This window comes from Cyclopterus lumpus, chromosome 25, assembly GCF_009769545.1.
Source record: "Cyclopterus lumpus isolate fCycLum1 chromosome 25, fCycLum1.pri, whole genome shotgun sequence".
In the NCBI taxonomy this organism is placed as follows: domain Eukaryota; kingdom Metazoa; phylum Chordata; class Actinopteri; order Perciformes; family Cyclopteridae; genus Cyclopterus; species Cyclopterus lumpus.
This window is the reverse complement of record NC_046990.1, coordinates 3758506-3779003: the sequence shown is the minus strand read 5'-3', so window position 1 is coordinate 3779003 and position 20498 is coordinate 3758506. Positions and strand designations below refer to the sequence as shown.

Sequence of the window (20498 nt, the reverse complement as noted above, 5' to 3'; positions counted from 1 at the left end):
TCACACCACCCCTTCCTATTTCTGCTCCCCTTCATTCCGTATTACTCTGTGCAACGGGTTAAATCCGTATATTAGATTCAATTTCCTGGGTCAAAGTGTAAAGGCGAGGGGAATACTAAGTGATATGCGTCGGCCAGTGCATTGCCGTAAGTCTCTATTCAACTGCGAAGTCGTCGGACGACGTGGGGAGATGTATGTGAATATCATATACACCTAACCCTAACCCCTAACCCTAACCCCCTAATCCTAACCCCTAACCCTAACCCTAACTTGTGTGTAAAGTCAGTCGCTGCAGTGAACACGACTTGGTTTATTTCAGTCATGGTTTATTGGATAGGGACAGATATGGCACGTCATATTCAGACCAACTGAACGTTGTGAGGCGGATCCACGTGCACACGCACATTCACAGGTTGATTTGGGATTCATAAAAGGACATTGCGCACTGGCCGGCGTATGTTAGGTTTTATAAATCACAATAATCCTTTTTTGTAAGTACATTTTTGGTCTTTTTCCAAAACACAGATGCTGAAAAAAATGGATTGCCATCTCACAGTTGTGGTTGTTTAATTAATATTTGGGCCAATACGGTACTCCTTGATACTTGTATCTGTATAACAGTGTAAACCTCAGCTGCATTCAACCACTAGTTGTATCCATCACGTTGATGACAGATCTTTAGAGATCTGACCCGGTTGATCCAGATCGGAGGCCCAGAGAGATCACGGATCAACAACAGGTGGAAAGACACCCAAGTGTCAAACGGCATTTTAAAACAGGAAGGTTGAAGTCGATATTATGGCCCAGGCCGATGCAGAGCCTCCTGATACACAGAGGAGCGTCTCCCCTCATGTAGCTTGTAAAAGAATCAAGAGAATCTCTGGAATGAAGAACGGATCCAAAGGTGTGGCAGCTCACACAGACACAAAGGACTCGTCCTGCCTGTCCAGTTAAACGGGGAAGGGAGCCGACACCCCTTCCACTGAACTACACAATGCAGGATGAAGGAAAGAGAAAGAAGAAAGTGTGTGGAAGGAGAGGGGCGGGGCAGAGCACCCTCCAGAGCTTTGATCGATACCTCGCCATTATTTTCTTCTTTTTCTAACGTCGCAGTTTCAGACATTGGTGACAGAAATATCCCGAGATGAAGGGGAAAGCCCTGGCGGAGGATAACAGACAAACAAAACGACCTTGAACTGAGATGCAGAGGAGAAGAGAAGGCATCAAAAACAAACCAACTCATTAAAATCAAACAAACGACTGGAGGGAGGGAGAGAGACACTGAGAGGGGAAACGGCGCTCGTTTGTATTGGGAGGAAGCGGCGAAAGCAAGTAATGGAGAGAATGTGTGTGTGTCCGTGGTGGGGAACAGTGGGATTTGGAATTTGATAATAACCTTGTCAACATTTATATTGTGGAGGGATTATTCAGACTTCAGACGCAAGCTGACACTGTCACTTTATTCCCAGAGGTACCTCAGCAGTTAGCTTAGCGTCCCTGAACCATGTTGTGTGGTCTTATTGCCATATCAGAAGACGTAAGCAGAAGTCAAGGATGCTATTATGAATCATAATATGTGCGTAAAAACAAGGAACTGATTTAGTTAGTAAAGTTAAAGTTAGCTCGGTATGGAGGAGGCCCTGAGGAAAAGATACTCTGGAGATACAATTTGAAAAGTCTAATCTAAATTGTGTTTATGACATGCGAAGAATAAAAAAAAATTAAACAGGATATTCTTTTGGCAAACACCTGACAAAACTTTTTTTTCCACCTATTTTCAAAGAGGAACACTTAATGTAATTTGGAAATAATGTTGAAAAACACATAATATGATGATATTATCGCAATATGATTAGATTACAATGTAAAATGTGTTAAATAGGTGAATATTCAGCTCGCCCTCGGAGTGAACGAGATAAAACATCTGCTCTTCTTGGGGCGTTAATGGTTTGATGATTGGAAATCTCACAGCAGCAGAGCGATGGCCTAGAATAACAAATTAATAAATTACTCATGAATGCCGTCTGAGGCTTGAACCAATTCACTTTCAAATTCGGGTTCAGTTTTTGAGGAATGTAAATGCAGTGTTTTGAAATCGCTAAAGCTGTTTTATGTCTGCAACTGACTTCCTCACAACGGTGGCATAACGGGGGCTCATGGATATTGTAGTGTAAGATCCAAACTTAACAACACAATGTCTCCGAAATTAAGTTGAAATAATAAAAATGTATGGCCATAACATAAACCTCTGGCATTGTTACATGCACCTGTTGAGCAACGCATTGGAAGAAAACTTTAATATGAATACTTCTGGCACCAGTAAATCCACATTCAACCGCTGCGCAATTAATACATCAATAAATCTTGAGTAACTCTGGCTTCAAAGGCTAATATCTAGGATGTAGACACGAGTTAACTGAGAACCAACTGACACATATATCTTATCCTCAGCTCCTAGATGTCCGTATGATGAAGAGTCATTCCTCACAAGTGCTAGAATTAAAGGTAAAGTGTCCTTACCGAGAAAGAAAAGCAGTAATTCATGTGTACATGAATATACTGGTGACATTACCAGATACATCTCTATCTGCGTGTGCGTGTAGTGGGTGTATAGTGTGCGTGTAGTGTGTGTGTAGTGTGTGTGTAGTGTGTGTCTAGTGTGTGTCTAGTGTGTGTCTAGTGTGTGTGTATGTAGTGTGCGTGTAGTGTGTGTGTAGTGTGCGTGTAGTGTGTGTCTAGTGTGGGTGTAGTGTCTGTGTAGTGTGCGTGTAGTGTGTGTGTAGTGTGGGTGTAGTGTGTGTGTAGTGTGCGTGTAGTGTGTGTGTAGTGTGTGTGTAGTGTGCGTGTAGTGTGTGTGTAGTGTGTATGTAGTGTGCGTGTAGTGTGTGTCTAGTGTGTGTGTAGTGTCTGTGTAGTGTGCGTGTAGTGTGTGTTGTGTGTGTGTAGTGTGCGTGTAGTGTGTGTGTAGTGTGTGTGTAGTGTGCGTGTAGTGTGTGTCTAGTGTGTGTGTAGTGTGTAGGCTCTTTGCACAGAGCAATTTAATGGTGAATGCAGATTTGCAGATATCTGAGGAAGCAACATTGTGTGTACCTGCATCACCCAGGTGTGTGTGTGTGTGTGTGTGTGTGTGTGTTCTCCAGGTGAGTGACTGGTCATTAAAGTGTGTTTCTCTAATAGAAGAGTGTACAGTTGGTGCACAGCTGTGCAGGCTGAATGAACTTGGTCCGCATGGTTGCCTGGAGCAGCCCACTGCCTGCCTTCCTCTCTCAGCACCCGTCTGCTGCAGATTTCAATTTCAAACAAACTTCAAACTCTCTCTCTCTCTTTCTCTCTCTCTCTCTCCTCTTCCACCTCTCTGTCTGCACTGCTGTGTACCATATTTAACTCAATTCATACCTTATCGCAGCAGCAGCAAAAAAAAGAAAATGTGCAAATGACATATCTGTGCGAATGCAGAAGGCCCCGACAGCGGTCCAGACCCCAACTCCCGCCTCCCGCCTCCCTCACCTTGAACTCGCCCGACAGCAGCTACTCACCAATGACAGGAGTCGCTCCTGGGCCTTAAGTGGAGTTTGGCTCCAGGCACCAGCAACAACAAAAAAAAAGAAGAAAAAAGAAGGTTGGCGGGAGGTGTAGTATTGGTTTGGGCTCAGAGATTGTTGAGTTGTGGGTTTGACTGACAGTTTGTTGTGTGTTATTGGGAGATGGCGTCATCGTCGTGGGTGGGATTTAAGTCTACTACAGTCGTCCCCCGAAGAGAAGCTCCCATCCCCTCCGCTGACGATGACGGTTGGGAGTTTTTATTAGCACCTCCACCTAGGGAGACAACGAGAGGGATTATTAGAAGCAGGCGACAAAGACGAGTCACATATCTCCCCCCCCCCCATGTTTGTCCTCCAGTTACCCTGCCCTGCAGAGGTGGAGGACGGAGGCGGGATGTTGGCTCCCCCTCCGCCCCCTCCGTTGGTCTGGGAGCAGACGTTGGCGTGGCGCGCGGCCGCTTTCTGCTTGTAGTGGTTACTGTGTAGCTTGTACTTCATCAGGAGGATGAAGATGAAGACGAGGACAGAGGCGACGATGATCCCCCCCGATGATGATGATCATGGTACCTCCCAGGAACTGGAGGAGAAGATCCAGAAAGATAGTTAGCCCAGTGTGCAGATCCGATGACGTATAAGCGGCACTTTTTGCTGACTTCGCCTTTCACCAAGATGAGTTATCAACATCATAACAGCCAAAAATATATACAGTCTTAAACATTCAACTAAAACAAACACTGGTTACTTTAATTGAAAGATATTGAGAGCTATTGAAGTCCTTTCTTGACTATAGAAACACACGTTTACATCATGCTGAACAATCGGCCTAACGTTTATCGGCAGGTTCAATTACATTAACTGCGACTAAATTATGTGTAGCTCCACAAATAGAAGGAAAGTAAATAGCTAATGTTTTCGGGGAACTGAAAGGGACAATTGTGACGATTTCCAAAATGTCAAATCATATGTTTAGCTGCTGCACTGAAACACATATAATGACAAAGTTGGTTTTGTTGCTATTTCTGGAAACAAATGCAACATTCTCAGTAAATACTCATTTATTACTGGAAAGTAGAATACTTGCCTGGTATTTAAAACCAAACATAAACAGTTGCATGCTCATCTCTACTGAGCAGTGTGTAAAAAAGACTCTTTAAGCCACAAATAAATTGGAATGCTATAATTGAACACTGTCCCCATTATCAGATTAATTAGAGCTAGATTACGAAGTAGCTGTGGGATCTGTGAAATAAAGTGTTCATCCAAATCCCCGCATTTGGGCTCCAGAAGTCGTCAGAGAGGAGTAACGTACTAACCTGGTCCCGTATCGAGTGACAGCGGCCGTACTCCGTCTCCGTGGAGAAGGACACGCAGCCCACCAGCTTGGTGCCTGTCAGGGCGGTGATGCCGTCATCGTAGACGGCCAGCACACACAGCTCGTAGTCCCGCGACGACGCCAGGTCACTCAGTAGGAAGTACTTGTGGTCGGCTGGGATCATCCTGAACGAGAGGAACACAGTGACCAACAACAAATTATTCTTCGACGTCCGGATTTGTTCATCCTTTATAGGACAGGTTACGGTTGTGGAGACGGAATTATTTGGTGCTCGGTTTTGTTCATATTACTGAGAGAAACATTAAGAGTCTAAATAACAAGAATACCTCTTCTTCTTCTTCCTCTTCTTTCAGATGTTAATTACCTTCGCAAAATACTTTTGCGGAGGTTATGTTTTGATCGCTGTGTATTTATTTGTAAATATGTCTGTTTGTTATTCGCATAACTCAAAAAGTATTAAACCGAATCGCATGAAATTTGGTGGGATGATTGGCTGTTATCCGGGAACCATTTGATTAGATTTTGGGAGCGATCGGGTCAAAGGTCAAAATCATAAAAATGTCAAAATCATCTTTTTAACATAGCGTTTTTAATTTGTGTCTAATTTGCATGATACTAATGCCAAAATGTTCAGAACTTAATGCCCAATCGTGTGATATCCACCACGACACAATGCCGTCATTACCCTTGTTAGCGAAATGGGGGTCAAAGGTCAGGGACTCACGATACATCAATGGTTTTCTTTCGAATTAATAAATCAAGGCTGATGTTCATACATAATTCTTTTGTGATGTTTACCACAATATCTGGTATCAAGTTACATCAATTTACTGTTCCCCACACTCTCATGCCAAGTACCAAAAAGTGGCTGCGGCGAAGGTATGCGCTCTACCGAGTGCCCGTTCTAGTTATTTCTGTCTACGTACACCCAACCCGTTCTCATTCCCAACTCGTCACATGAAGACGGTTGGCAAGGAACCTTTGAAGGCCCTGCTTAGCCATGCGCGTCAAACTATGCAGGCTGCTGCGAAGCTTAATAATGAGATAAATAATTAGCTTTAATTTGTTAATGTCCACAAAATTAGATAGTGAACCAGACTGCAAAAACTCATAAATGGAGGGCGGGAGGGAGGAAAGATTCAAACAAAAAACAAACTTTCACCGAAATGAGAAGTCAACGTTGATTTATTTCTCTCGTAACTTCGTAGTTGACAATTTATTCCTAAACCTAGGTAAGTATTTTCTCCTGGGTCAACGTCATGACCCATCCATCCACATATAAATGCCGGAGTCATCTGTAAGTCTTTTAATGAGAGTCCGAGACAAGTCCGAGATCTTCAGAGGCGACCCAGTCGCCGGAATAAAACGTAGCCAATAGAATGAAAGATGCCTTTCAACAGAGCAAAATCCCAACTTGCGATGTGATTCTAAATGATATGGAAATCCATTGCCCTGAAGATGGCGCTCTGTGTCAACCCTGTTTACCACAGAATGATGTTCCCGTACAGATAAAGTGCTCACTCAATTACAGGTCAATTACATTTTCTCAAATTAAAAAGAAAACAAAACTACTTAAGAAAAAAAGAAATTGGGTCACATGGGACAAGAACAGCAGTGTCCTGGGTGAAAGTCCTGTGGCAACCACGCTGGGCTCCACTTCTGGGAAGCTTAATTCAGTGAAACTTGAAGACTTTTTAATCAAAATGAGCATCATTCTCAGTCCAAGGTAACCTTAAAACTAAACGTGCTGCTGCAAAGAGAAGACCGACCCCTTATCGTTCTGTCTCGGTCCGTCTCCATCCGATCAAGACCCACGTGTATAGATTATTGTATTGTATGTTGCAGCTTTGCTGATTGCAATGACTTCTGTTCTTGTTGTCCTGGGGACGAACAGAAGTAGAGATCCAACACAAAGGTTCAGTCAAAGATTGAATTTGAAGCATAACATTGAAGTAGAGGGAATATACACACAGAGGAAGGAGAGGCAGAGCAGAGGAGACGAGGCAATGGAGGACGCTGTCGCAATTTAAATTTCAACTTGAAATTCAAACTAATACTCAAATGGTACAAGGTAGAGTGGGATTAAAGGGAGAGGAGAGGGGAGGAAGACGGCGGCGCAGAGAAGGCAGACAAAGGAAGGAGACGCTGAGGGGAAGTGGTGAGAAGGAGGTGACAAGGTGAGACGGAGAAGATGAGAAGGAGGTCAGGGTGTGGAAATACAGAAGTGTCACAGCTGAGAGATGAGACACAACACAGACAGAAATGACAGAAACAAGAGAGACGACGGGAGTCTGTACTGAACAAATGATACAAATATATTGACCTGAAGCAGCACACACATTTTTTGCAGTTTGTTCCAGTTCCACTTTGGTCTCTTTGTTGTCGGTCCTGATCGGTTCACACAGCCTACTACACATTACTCAGCGCTGGGAACAAGAATCCATATTAATGGAAGGCTCATGACCCCTCACTTCATAACGTATCTGATACAGGAATAAAAAGATGATCTTTGAGGAAAACGTATCAAAAGCTCTAAGCCCAAGTAGCTCACGCTGTGTTGTAGCAGCAACTTCACGTTTCGGTTGTGAACATTTTCAGGAGCACTGACGCAAAATGATGCCTGATTAAAATATGTCACGAACAATTAGTACACATCTTTGATTGGGAAGATGACTTATACACAGAACTTCTCACACAACTAAATGATTGTGTTTTATTCAAATGTTTTGTTTTATTTGGAAAAAATCAGGTCATTAGAGTTATGAAATCTTACTATGTGAAAAAAAATAATCCTGTAAAAATGTAACTAAAACCAAATGAGTCTCTGTTGTGTTTTGGATGAAGATAATATTGTACTATTGTACCAGCACACATTTTGAATGTCCACAACCCTATGATATAATATTGTTGTATATACAATAGAGTGGAAATCTTGTGCTCAAATTGGTCAAATATTAGCTTTGCACAAGCAGCAGATGGCAGACTAACATGACAGGTATGCGCTTTCAGAGTAGAACGGGAGAAAACACTAAATGTGTCTGCGGAGCTCTTCTTGGTTTCTGGCAACAATGTAAGGTGGATAGAAGGGAAGCTTAAAGGATAAATCTGGTGATATCACATACACTTTTCTTTATCTTCAAAAAATCCATAAAAAGACCCAAACCAACCACGAATGTTTCTACGAACAAGTATTGTCTGTGTGTATCAAAGCCTGATATGTCTTCTTCCTCTGGGCCACAGAGCTCCAGTAAAAGCCACCAATGAGCCACACTGTTGCTCTGGGTGACCCGTTCCTTCTTTGCCATGAACACAGCGGTTGTAGCTCAGTGGTAGAGCGGGCTCGTCTTCAATCAGAGACTCTTAACCCCGCATTGTTCCTGCAGGCTGTGCCTGCTGTGTATGCATGTTAGTTAGTCCTGATGGGCAGGTGGCACCTTGCATGGTAGCTCCTCCCATCAGTGTGTGAATGATGACGTGGAGTGTTAAAGAGCTCTGAGTGGTCGGAAGACTAGAAAAGAGATATACATGTACAGCCCATTTATCATTCACCATAGACTCTAAAGTCTTTGCTCAAAAAGAGGTTGAAGACAACCTCCCCGGTGTTGTAAAAAAAAAGACCGGCACAGCGAACCAATCGAAATTCTGGAGGGCGGTCCTTCATATTAGGGCGGTGACATGCAGAAGCCGTTTGCTCGGAAACACTGCTGAGCAGGAACACACACACACGCCTATTGTTTCCACAGCTGCTCTGCTAACGTGTTAACGGTGCACTTACTGTACTATTGCTGGGCAAAGAGTAAAAGTCGTCTTGGAGCTCTCCTCCCGCCAGCTAACGGCTACAGAATGTGACTCGCAGGTTGTAAGGTGATCACGAGTCGGTCCCGATTCCTTAAAAGACCAGGGAACAGCTTGTAAGCTGAGCAAAGAAAAAATAAAAATAAAAAAGACAGTAGAGTATTCTGGGAGATGTTATCGATGGAATAATAACTGAGTGGAGAAACATGGGCGCTGTGAACTAGGCCACCCTCTAAAATACACACACACACACACACACACACACACACGGGTCCTGCTGTAAGAGGAAGAGGTCCACCCAGAGTGGATTTTGAAAGGCCGAAATATAGTATCGATAGTTTGGGGCAGGAACAAGCCAATAGTCGATTATTGAGCATTTAGCAGCTACATTGAAGACATTTCACTCAGGAGTTGTTGGAGAAATACTGGAACATTCTCCAAAATACTGGATTACTGTAAGTCTTCATGTTATTTAAACAACTACTGTGCTGTATGGATCAGCAAAATATTTTTTTCGTATGGCAAATAATCCATAAATAGGTTTAGGTAACTATATCGTGACCATTAAACAGCCCAATCTCCGTACTTTACTTACTATGCCTGGACAATAATTGTCATTGGACGTAAATTGTGAGGTCCTCCACTGGGGACTTACCTCCTGCGTATATCGGGCTGAACCAAACCAGGGCTTAGAGAATGTTGGACTCAACAGGGAGACACAAACACCCAGAGGTGTGGACTGGAGTCACCAGACTGGAGTCACAAATCTGATGACTTTAGTGTCGACTCGCCAAAGTCAAAAGACTTGGAACTCGATTTGGACACCAATGACTTTGATTAGACTGGAGCCGTAGCTTCCCGGAGATTTAAAAAGTACATCATTTAAAATCATTCGTTTGTGTATCAGATTTATACATCAGTGTGAACGTGCGTTATCTGCCACGGAAGAAGTGTATCAAAAGTCACGTGTAAGAAGACGGCCAATCAGGAGACCCGCTGAGTCGTAACTGCTGACTGTATTTGATAAATGTGAGTCACACGCGTGGCTGGAGATTCAGTTACAAACTCTCCACAGACATTGGCAAATAACTTTGGTGCAACTTTGCGGGATTTTGGAACGCCACAACTTGGCAAAGTGTATTGCTCTTTTACTGCGATTAAAGCCAAGTATGGTCTAGAACAGCTTGCTAAACATAATTGTGTCACTGGCGTCAATTGTGTCTACTGCCAATCACGTGAATATGCTGTATATAAAGGAGTGAGTTATCATTTTCGCAGTACCCACGTTTCTTGAAGGCAATGTAGTTGAGGCAGGTCGTCAGCCATCTTTGTTAAGCTGTCACTCAAGATACCACGCCCCTGTAGTTGAAACCACGCCCCCCACGCCACATCCCGGCCAAAAGTCTGAACCTTAAAAAAAAAACGATTTGAACCCGAAAAAAAAAGATTTGAAACTGTAAAAAAAAAGATTGAAAGTTGAAAATATAAAATATGCTACTGAAAAATGAAAAAATATATTTTATTCGAAAAAAACAAAAACATAACTGAATCTAAATCATATTTAAACCAACAAAACTTTTCATACACTTATTTTTATTTTGAATACATTGTTGAATTTTTCAATGTTCAAGACCAAAACTTGAATTTTCAGGTTCAAATCTTATTTTCAAACGAACAAAACTATTGGCCTGGATTTAGCTCCATACACTCGCGCCCCCGTAGCTCTGCGTTTCTGCTGGGTGTGTAAGGAGGCAACTGTTTGCTTCTATATTGGGTTTATGCAGCTTTCAACATTTTAAATGAGCACACTTACAGCGACAACCTTGAACAATCAGCTTTGGCACTTCTGTACTTTACTAAGGACCACGACTGGATCTGAGAGGCCAAGAAAGAGTGTGTGCTTGTACATGTCCTTGTGTTTGTGTTGAAACCTGCATTCTCTCTACATTTGTGTTTTCCTGCAGGTGTTTGTGTGTGTGTGTGTGTGTGTGGGTCTGTGTATGCCCTATATGTGTGTATGTGTGTGTGTATGTGCGTCCTATATATTATTCAGGTGTCAGCCGGTGCAGGGCAGTACCTATTTATCAACACTGGAGCGGAGGTGGCGAGACAAGAAATGGAATTATAAAGCCTAGCTGGACCCACTGGGCATTTGTGTTATACGTGTGTGTGTGTGCGTGTGGCTCTGTGTGTGTGTATGTGTGTCTGTGTGTGTGTGTGCGCGTATTTCAGAGATGGAATCAGGGAGGGAGAGTATAAAGAAAAAGATAGTGTCTCTACAGAGAAGTGCCTCAGTGTGAGTATGTAACTGTGTGTGTGTGTGTGTGTGTGCACGCGTTCGTGTACTAGAGAGAGACACACCCGGCCTATTATAGAGGTCTGCAGCGTTCTGGGTCAAAGTAATGGTTGAATGAAGGCCTCAGGTTCTCTCTCCCTCTTTCGCTCACTCTCTCTCTTTCACACACAAACTGACACTCGCACACACACACACACACTAAATGTACAGCTACTGTTGTTGCCCGTGGCCCTTGCTGGAGGTAACTCATGTCTCAGTCGGAGGCTCGGAGACAGAAGGTGACGCAGCAAATACATGCAGGTACACACACGTATGCAGGGGCCACCATAACACAGCAACTATCTGCACTAACTTACCGTTTCAAGTAATGATTAACTTTATTACGTTGTACTCTAACCATAAAGGAATTCTATTGTATTCTAGTCGGTAAACACTGCTTTTTTTGCTCTCCCCGAAATGTTTATGGATGCTGGATTCATGGATTTCTCATTGTGACCGTGTGATTCTAACATATGAAAATAGGACTTGCATATGCACTCAACCACCCTTGCAATGTGCATTAATTAAAGAGTCACTCCACTGGTTTTACATGTCATGGTTTATTGACTCCTGTGTAAGAAAGTCTGACTTTCTTTCACTGGAGGTTTGGGGTTTGAAAGGGAGGGTCCACCAGATGTAGTAAATGTTTCTTGATTACATGACATGTATACTTGTTATCTATATCCATATCTATAAATTCCAATTAATTTCTTCCTATTTCGCTCTTCTTTTAGAGTGAAAAATGGCAACAAGGCACTCAAACCATCTACTGTTAATCGGCTCATTACGGTTAAAGGCGTTTGCACAACTAAGTCCATCTTTTTGTTCCAAAATAGTCTGATGTTCCGTCCGTCACGCTGACACACCACGTACCAAACTTAAGTCTGACGTTAAAGTTTTCCGAGTTGTTTGACCTCTCAGAGCCACCGTATATGCAAACGCTGGCATCCGAGATGGTGTTTGAATGATTGTGGCTGGTGGTTGCAGACAAGCTCTGAATCTGGGACTGACTAATGTGAAGGGATTGTGCTCGAGGCAGCTAAACGATAGCTCCTCGCTAACGTCATTCATTCATCCGCCCCGCTTGGGACTATGATCCATGGACCCGCACAATTAATTAACTTATGTCTTGTACTGCAGTTTTCTCAACACATATATAAGACAGATTTTTTTAAAAAACACACCTAATGAAAAAGGACTTGGTGTGCCCATGAAACAGGCTTCACGTCCTTGTGTTATTTAAGCCGACCTCTTTGTGTATTTGTGAGCAGACCGAGTTATAACGTACACTCCAATGAAATGTACAGCAGCAGTTGGAGCGCACAGACACTGAAGGTCATCCTTTTATATCTTCCATATTGCCCTTGGCCCATGGGCACCGACCACGTTAGAGAATTAGGAAAAGGTCCAAGATAACAGCAGTGTAACTACGTCAGCATTGGCAGTGTGTGTGTGTGTGTGTGTGTGTGTGTGTGTGTGTGTGTGTCATTTAAGGCAGTTTATAATTCAATGCTCATAATGACATGGAACACATTGAAAGCCACATAGGATTTGCAGTGGCCACAGCCGGCTGAAATAGAGCCACTCGGGATGGAGGCACGACACTAAACCCGACACATCACCGTGTGAATGAAATGGTCGTGAGCTCCCATACTTGGGATGCTCCATTATTAACTGACACAGGGCTGAACTGAGAGAAATGTGTTTCGATCTGCTTTCTGGAACCGCCTGCGTACGTCTTTTTTCTTCTTCTGTGGAGCAAAGGTCGCAGGTTTGATTCCTGGTACATCCTGTCTAACTGTCAACAATACAAGACGGCCATCGCTCTGGATGCGATCGATAACTTGAAGGTCATTACCACCGAGATCCTGTTTTCACATGAAGACTGAGGGCCGTTATCATTTGTTTGATTGCCTCAATAAGCCGATGTTCAGCTGACGACTGTGAGAAGTCTCTTGTCTCGACTGTAAAGCGTGATGGCATCAGGAACTGTGTGCTGTTGGTTTCCATAGCAACGTTGTGCTTTTTCAATCCTGTCTGCGATCTTCTCATCGCCTTTGTTCCAAAACCTGAACCAATGGCTGGTTCAGTCTAAAAGGAGTCAATCTTGACGTCCTGGTCGGAGAAACATAATATGTCCTCCAAGAAAAAAGCTGCAATAAAAATAAAATTAACATAAAATTATTATGTTAAATAACTAAATCCAAACACACATTTACTCCAGTATTGTACTTTTGAGCTACTTTGGCATTTTCATTTTTGCCTGCTTCATACTCCATTTAGAAGCCTTTTTATTCAATACTCTACATAATAACTACATGAATAAATAAATACTATGAGATTAATGAATATGGCTATGAAACCTATACTGTCATAAAGAAGTCTGCCAATAAATAGATACATGAATCTAAATATATAAATGAGTCAATGTGGTTAGATAAATAAATACATATGCTTATTTTTGAAAGAGGAATACTCTTATTTAATTCAGGGGACTACTTTATGATGACAATTTCATTTATTTTATTTATTGTTTGATTACCCCATTTATTTTACCATATCTTTTTTTTCTATTCAAATGAATGGCGCTCATTTATCAGATTACTACTTACTTACTACAAATCATGGATACTCGTCATTTCTGTAGACCCTTTTCGAATGTTGGCTGTCGGATTAATTCAAATCTTATTTGAGGTTAATCCATCATAGTGAACACACATTCTGTTGTGAAGAACCATACAATGCCTTGAATGAAGAATTGAATGCACATTGGATAAAATAAAAAAGACTAAATACATGGAGTTTGGTTCAAAACGTGTTCAAATCCACGCCCCCTTTGTGCACTTAAATACGTGCTATGTTTCAATAAAATGTTGAGACTGTATTTATTCTCTCCAGAAATGTGGAGTCAAAGTTCCTGTTTTAGTTTTTCCAAAAGTTGTGATATTGCTATTTAACGTATGTTTATTTGAAATTAGTGTGGGGGTGTGTGTTTGCTTTAATAGATGTGATAACATTATGTAAAATGATATCAAGCTATCTGGTGTGGTGCAGTGTTGACTCTCTTATGGATGTTATGTTTCTTTTGTTATGTGGACCCCAGGAAAGTAGTTACTGTTGTTGTTACGGCAGCGCATGGGGATCTAAATCAACTAAACTTAGCTTGTAAAACGTCTGCGCTGCGGTAAAAGCACATTTATGTAATCGTCTCACACCTGTTATGCAACTTTGACAAAACTACTTCAGGCTGGTGTTGTTTAACACTTGATGTGAAAAAAGAGTCAGATTAATGTAAACATATGGCGGCCTGTAACTGCAACAAAAACAAATAAATCAAACGCATTAATCGCTTGCATGACGATAACCTGTATTGTAAAGTAAACTATATAAAGCAGATGGCTGAAAAAAGAGGCTTTGTGCAGACCGCCAGCAGCAACACAAATAAAACCACAACAATACGTGTGAAGTCTTCTGAGGCCCCTGAACCAACCAGCAGATGGGGCCACAGAGGCATGATGGGATTTTTGAATAAAGGTGTACTAAGACAACATCCGACGGGGGGGGGGGGGGGGGGGGGGGGGGGGGGGGGGGGGGGGGGGGGGGGGGGGGGGGGGGGGGGGCAAAAGGCCGAGTGTGTAATTGACAGCAATGGGTCAGAGTTATACAATTAGTGGTGGACCTGGGAAGCACCTGGCAGGGTGTCAGCCATCGGAAGACACTGAGCCGAGGAGAAGCAGAGAGAAAAGCTCAGCCGTAATCCATTAATCCAACACCGGGAGAAAGAATGTGAACCCGTTTCATGACCAAAACAGTCTTTCACGCAACACGGCGCTCCATTCCTGAAAATTAATTGTCGAGTCAAACAACCTCCGAACAACAGCATCAACAGAACCTTCTTTTATCCTTTTCGTTCCCGAAAAGGTAACTTTACGGAGCATTCCACTGGACACGAGAGGTATGAAATATACTCGGATAATTCCCTGAGCAAGACGCAAGGTTAAGGGCGAGAGGTTTTTCCTCGACATACTCAGCTTCTCATCCTCTGAATATCAACAAGGAAAGGTAGCGAGCAGAGCAGAGAGGAGAGGAGAGGAAAAAACAAACCAGACAAGATAAATTGAGGAGAGGGGGATGAGTAGAGGAAGAACGAGACATGATATATATTAAGCATAAGAAGCATGGAACATGTGCGGGCACACATTTAATACGATGGCTCATTCACAACTCGGTACACCGGAAAAAAATAATGCGTGTTTGGTGTCACACAGATAGTTAAAAACAGGAGCAGCGAAAGAAAGTGATAACCAGCAACGAGTCCTTCCTGTCTGTTTGAGACTGATGTTTAAACTGATGTGCAGGACATAAACACAATAAATAGCATTGAAGATAGCGTCCTTCAATCAGAGGATCGGAGGTTCGATCCCCGGCTCCGCTAGCCATGTCAATGTGTCCTTGGGCAAGACACTTAAACCCCAAATTGCTTCCATAGCTGTGACTACAGTGTGTGAATGTTAGTTACTGCTGATGGTCAGGTGGAACCTTAGATCCTCCCATCAGGGTGTGAATGGGTGAATGATGTCATGTAGTGTTAAAGAGCTTTGAGTGGTCGGAAAACTAGACCAGCGGCCTTCTGGGTGAAAGATGGTTTTGTTGGACCCCTCCCCCTCTTGCCCACAGGAGCTATTGTGGTCTTTATAGTCCCTTGTTCACGATTACGTGGATTAACAATGACATGATTTTGTGGAATATCATTTCATGAATAAAACATAACAGCATCGCTTGCATGATGACAACCTGAGATTGTAGATGGCAGATGGCTAAAAACATGAAAATCCACTGGATTAATGTCTTAATTTGATCACATTTTATATCTATAAATGCTGGATGAGACAAGCCTGATAGTTGAAGTGGAAGCAGAAGCTTTCGGAAAAAAAAACTATGGGGGTCTAATTTCATGTTCAGGGTTTCAAGAACCTTACAGTATTGCTGGTCAGGTGGTAGTGGTCTTGATTGTCCTGCTGGGAAAGACAGGATCGTCTGGCCTCATAAGGTGACACTGGGCACTGACACACGACGGCGAGAGACAAAAGAGAAAGATGAAGAGCGAGACGGCTGGCGGAGGAGACAGCGGCCATCATTAGTGGGAAAAGGTCAGCGTGGCCTCAGGTAGTGCTTCCCATAGCAGCTGCACACACCAGACATGTGTGGTGAAAGGGTCAAGAGATAATGGTGTCAGATATACATACTGGTCCGCTGAATGGATGATTGAGGTGTTAATTTAAGTCGGCGATTAGAAACTTGTTTGATTGTGCTTAGGGTTGCAACGGTGCGGAAAGTTTCCACGGGAATTTTGGCTCGGGAATTAAAAAAATAAATAAAAATGTGCCTACGTTTTTTTGCAAAAGCATATAACAGGGAACTTAAATGTAGTTGAGAACAAGACTATGCACGCCTAGCTCAGCTGGACCCTGAATGCAGCTGGTTGGGAACATTGTCTGCCAGAAACATAAACATAAACATAAAACGTTCTGTTGTTTTTGAACGTCTTTGTCATCAGTGTTGCGTCTGAACATTTCAGCCCTATGCCTGGCAAGTGTGACAGCGCCGAGTTGCGTAGAGGCCAAGAGCGGTATTGCAGACAGATAGAGATTTCACTTATAGCTCGCAACATATTGAAAAAAATAACTGAACTAGTTCATTTTTTCGAGCTGTGAACTTAGTTCAACATTTTGAATTATGAACTATGAACTGAACTAGTTCATGTAGAAAGTGAACTTTCCCAACACTGTTTGTCATTACCTAGCATATTGATTACTTGGTAAACTGAAGCCATGTTCATTTTAATACCAAGTTTATTTGTATACAGTAGATTAACTTTTTACACCAGTGAGGAGGACGTTGATGAGGTCCAGGAAGAAAGCATTTAGACCTGAAAGGATTCAGGGAAAAACACCCCAAAAACAATTTGGGTTGGGGGGTGGTGATCATAGGGAATACACTTTTTTATTCAACGGTCATGTTTTTGTTGTTCGATGAAAGAATAAAGTTCTACTCACAAAATGTCAAAAAAGTCAAAAATGTCATTTTTAAAAGTTGTATTATAAATGTTTGCATGCATGTCTGCTTATGACAAGGTAAATACAGTTAAGTTACCCCAAACTTCCAGTTTATTCCTGTTAATTCCCGTTAATTCCCGTATATTCCCGTTTTATTCCCGTTAATTCCCGTAGAAAGTTTCCAACTTTGAATATTCCCGGAATTTTGCAACCCTGATTGTGCTACCTTAAAGGACTCATCAATGGCATAACACCTCTTTATGGTACACATTATGAAATGCCTAATGTAAGCATACATACTTTGGAACTAGAGGGGCACAGAAGAGAGGCCACACTGCCTCAAAATGAAATGGGTTATTCCTCTGGCCCGTGCTCCATCTTCCACCGAGTTTCACGAGTTTCATTACATGACTGACTTTAGCGACTCCCCAATGAAAGGCCACATCAGCACTGGTCTCACAGTAGAACTGGAGAGAAAGAGAATCCAGTCCTTTTAGAGGTGAGCATACTTTGTACACTGTAGGCCGTCTGACATCGTCGTTCTAAGAGCCACTAAGAATAATTCCTAATGTCTTGACACTGAACACTCTTGAAATGTAGTTTTTTGCTTTTATGTAACAGCGAAGATGATGTAAGATCTGAACCCCCTCCCCACATCCCCCAACGTCTGGAGCAGTGACACCGAGGGCAGAGCTCTGAGTCTGAGCAGTGGAGAAAAACCTTTTGATTTGATCTTGGCCTAAAAGCTGTCATCTTCTGGACTGGCGGTTTTACTAACTGGAGAACTAGCGGGACAACATGACATTTGGCTAATGGAGGGAGAGGAGGGAAGAAGAAGAAGAAGAAGTAGAAGAAGAAGAAGAAGAAGAAGAAGAAGAAGCAAGACGGGGAGGAGGCAGAAGGGACGAGGTGATGGAGCGAGGGAAGAGAAGGAGAAGAAAGATGGCATTAAAAACGAAGGAGAGTTGTGGGAGAAGAAGAGGAAAAGCCTCATCATCTCAGCAGAATATGATCGGCTGTCATTTCCTGCACCCTTGCTCCCCTTTCTTCCTCACACACACACACACACACACACACACACACACACACACACACACACACACACACACAGCAAGCCTTTCATGCAAATACACATATTACATTTGGGGAAAGAAAGAGAAAGAGGAGCAGATGAGAATATTAAAAAGAAGGGGAATCAATAGATTAATTTCCTGGTGCCGACAGAGGTTGATCTCTAGATCCCCAGACCCATAATCCTTAGTGTGTGTGAGAGAGAGTAAGCAAGAGAGAGAGAGAGAGAGAGAGAGAGAGAGAGAGAGAGGTGAAGGGTAAAGCTGGTAAGGTTATTCTTGCCCCGGGGTAGAACTGAAAAAGAAGGACGGCACATTGTAAAAATAAAACTCCCTCTCCACTTGTCCTCTCCTCCCCTCCCCTATCTACCCCTTCCAACAGGCACAGGGGGGAGAGAGAGTGAGTGAGAGAGATAGAGAGAAAGAGAGAGAGAGAGAGAGAGAAATGAGGAAATGTCGATCTGTTATCTCGACGGTTCAGTTCACGACTTTTCTGCCAGCGCAGCACGTTTTGCTGAAAACCTGAGAGTGCGATGAAACTGAGATGAAAAGGAAAAGAAAAAGGAGCCACAGAGGCAAAGAAGGGGAGGAGGTGCTGAGATGGGCAACCACGCAGTCTGAATGCACCACCAGAGCAGCTTCCTTCGCTCTCTCCCTCTCTCCATCCTCTCTTTGGGAAATAAGCTCTATGTTAAGATACCACTAACTAAAGTGTTTTGGCTTTTGCCAAAATACATTTTGAAAGACATGTCATATACCCTTTTCTAAGCCCCGCCTCCATTCACTCCTGTCAAGGTAGGCCGACCTACCTTGCAACCCACACGGTCACTAACTGCACTCCCTACCTTAGCATGGAAGTGCTAACGCTAGTCAATGACGTGCTAACATTCCGTGCTCCACAGGTTTTATATATGTATTATATATATACTTTTTATATATCTCCTTCCAACCTCTCTGAGTGTCACGAATACATAACATTTAACGATGACTAGCAGCAAATCCGGTCAGAGCTGGACGACGCTATGACTGAGATCAGTGGTTAGCAGGTCCATCTTTCAATCATTATTATTAGTATGTAATTCTACATTTGAGTCAGTCTCCCACTGAATACTGTGAGCTGTAGCGATGCTCGTTGCTGTGTATCTTCTCCTCATGTTACAGCTTAAAGGTAGAGAAGAGGAGAGGCTATGCAAGTGGGAGTGAAAACTAATCTGTCAATCTGTGCCCAATTTAAAAAAAAAAAAGAAAACGGGACAAGTTTCCTTATATCTATTTCATGTGTAACACATCATTTGTTCAGCTGAACTGTGCTCCCCGTCGTCACGGGCAGAAGTTAGAACCATGATGATGGTCACTGAACTTCTAAGAATCACATTGCCCCATTTGTCACCCCATTATTATAGGGCAGCGGCCTGCAGAGAAGAGCCGGCGGGTTTGGACTGCGAGATCAGCTGCCGGGAAAATGAACGAGCAAAACCCCCTCCCTCCCTCCCTCCCTCCCTCCCTTCCTTCCTTCCTTCCTTCCTTCCTTCCTTCCTTCCTTCCTTCCTTCCTTCCTTCCTTCCTTCCTTCCTTCCTTCCTTCCTTCCTTCCTTCCTTCCTTCCTTCCTTCCTTCCTTCCTTCCCCGCCATCCCTCAACGACCTCCATGATGAACGCAGAGCTGCTGCCACACCACCAGCTGACTGCGGCCACTCAGCTCATGCGGTTAATGCAGTTCAGCAGTTTTGGACGGCTCCCAAAAGTGAGTGTCAAAACGGCCCGGGGGAATAACAGCGGGCTGGCTCCCTGGACTTTTCCCCTGGAAAGATAAAAGGTTTGGACGAGAATTGTGTGGGGAAGCCGACTGCGTCCGCACTTTTATAGCAATGTGGGTGGGGGGATGTGCCCACGTGAGGAACAGAAGTAAAATGTCTGCCAGTATGTGACTCACTCCTACAGTAGCGCATCCCTCCTTCACTGCTCTGAGAAAGCAGAGGAGGTGCAGAGGGCCTCCTCATCCAGATTCCAGAAGGTCTGCTGCAGACTCTCTTCTTGAACACCTTGATCCAAGCAGCTGTTCTCTTCTTCCCTATACCTACTGGTTCAAGCCTTTGTTACTTCTAGACTAGATTACTGCAACTCCTTATTATCAGGCTGCTCTAATAAATCTCTTAAGTCCCTCCAGTTGATCCAGAATGCTGCAGCTTGTGTACTAACAAAAACTAAGAAAAGAGATCACATTACTCCTGTATTAGCTGCTCTGCACTGGCTCCCTGTAAAATCAAGAATCACATTTAAAATTCTTCTCCTCACCTACAAAGCTTTGATTGGTGATGCACCATCATATCTTAAGAAGCTTGTAGTACCATATTGCCCCACTAGAGAG

At 43.2% G+C, this 20498-nt stretch overlaps 1 protein-coding gene across 1 annotated transcript in view; it reads right to left on the bottom strand.

Annotated features, from left to right (window-relative positions):
• Nucleotides 1–3694: 3694 nt before the first annotated feature.
• si:cabz01090165.1 (uncharacterized protein LOC100333421 homolog) overlaps nt 3695–20498 on the bottom strand; it is a 40660-nt gene continuing 23856 nt past the window's right edge. Inside the window, 4 exon segments of the mRNA XM_034528490.1 lie at nt 3695–3816; nt 3905–4088; nt 4090–4119; nt 4856–5039. Coding sequence (XP_034384381.1) covers nt 3695–3816; nt 3905–4088; nt 4090–4119; nt 4856–5039 — 520 coding nt within the window.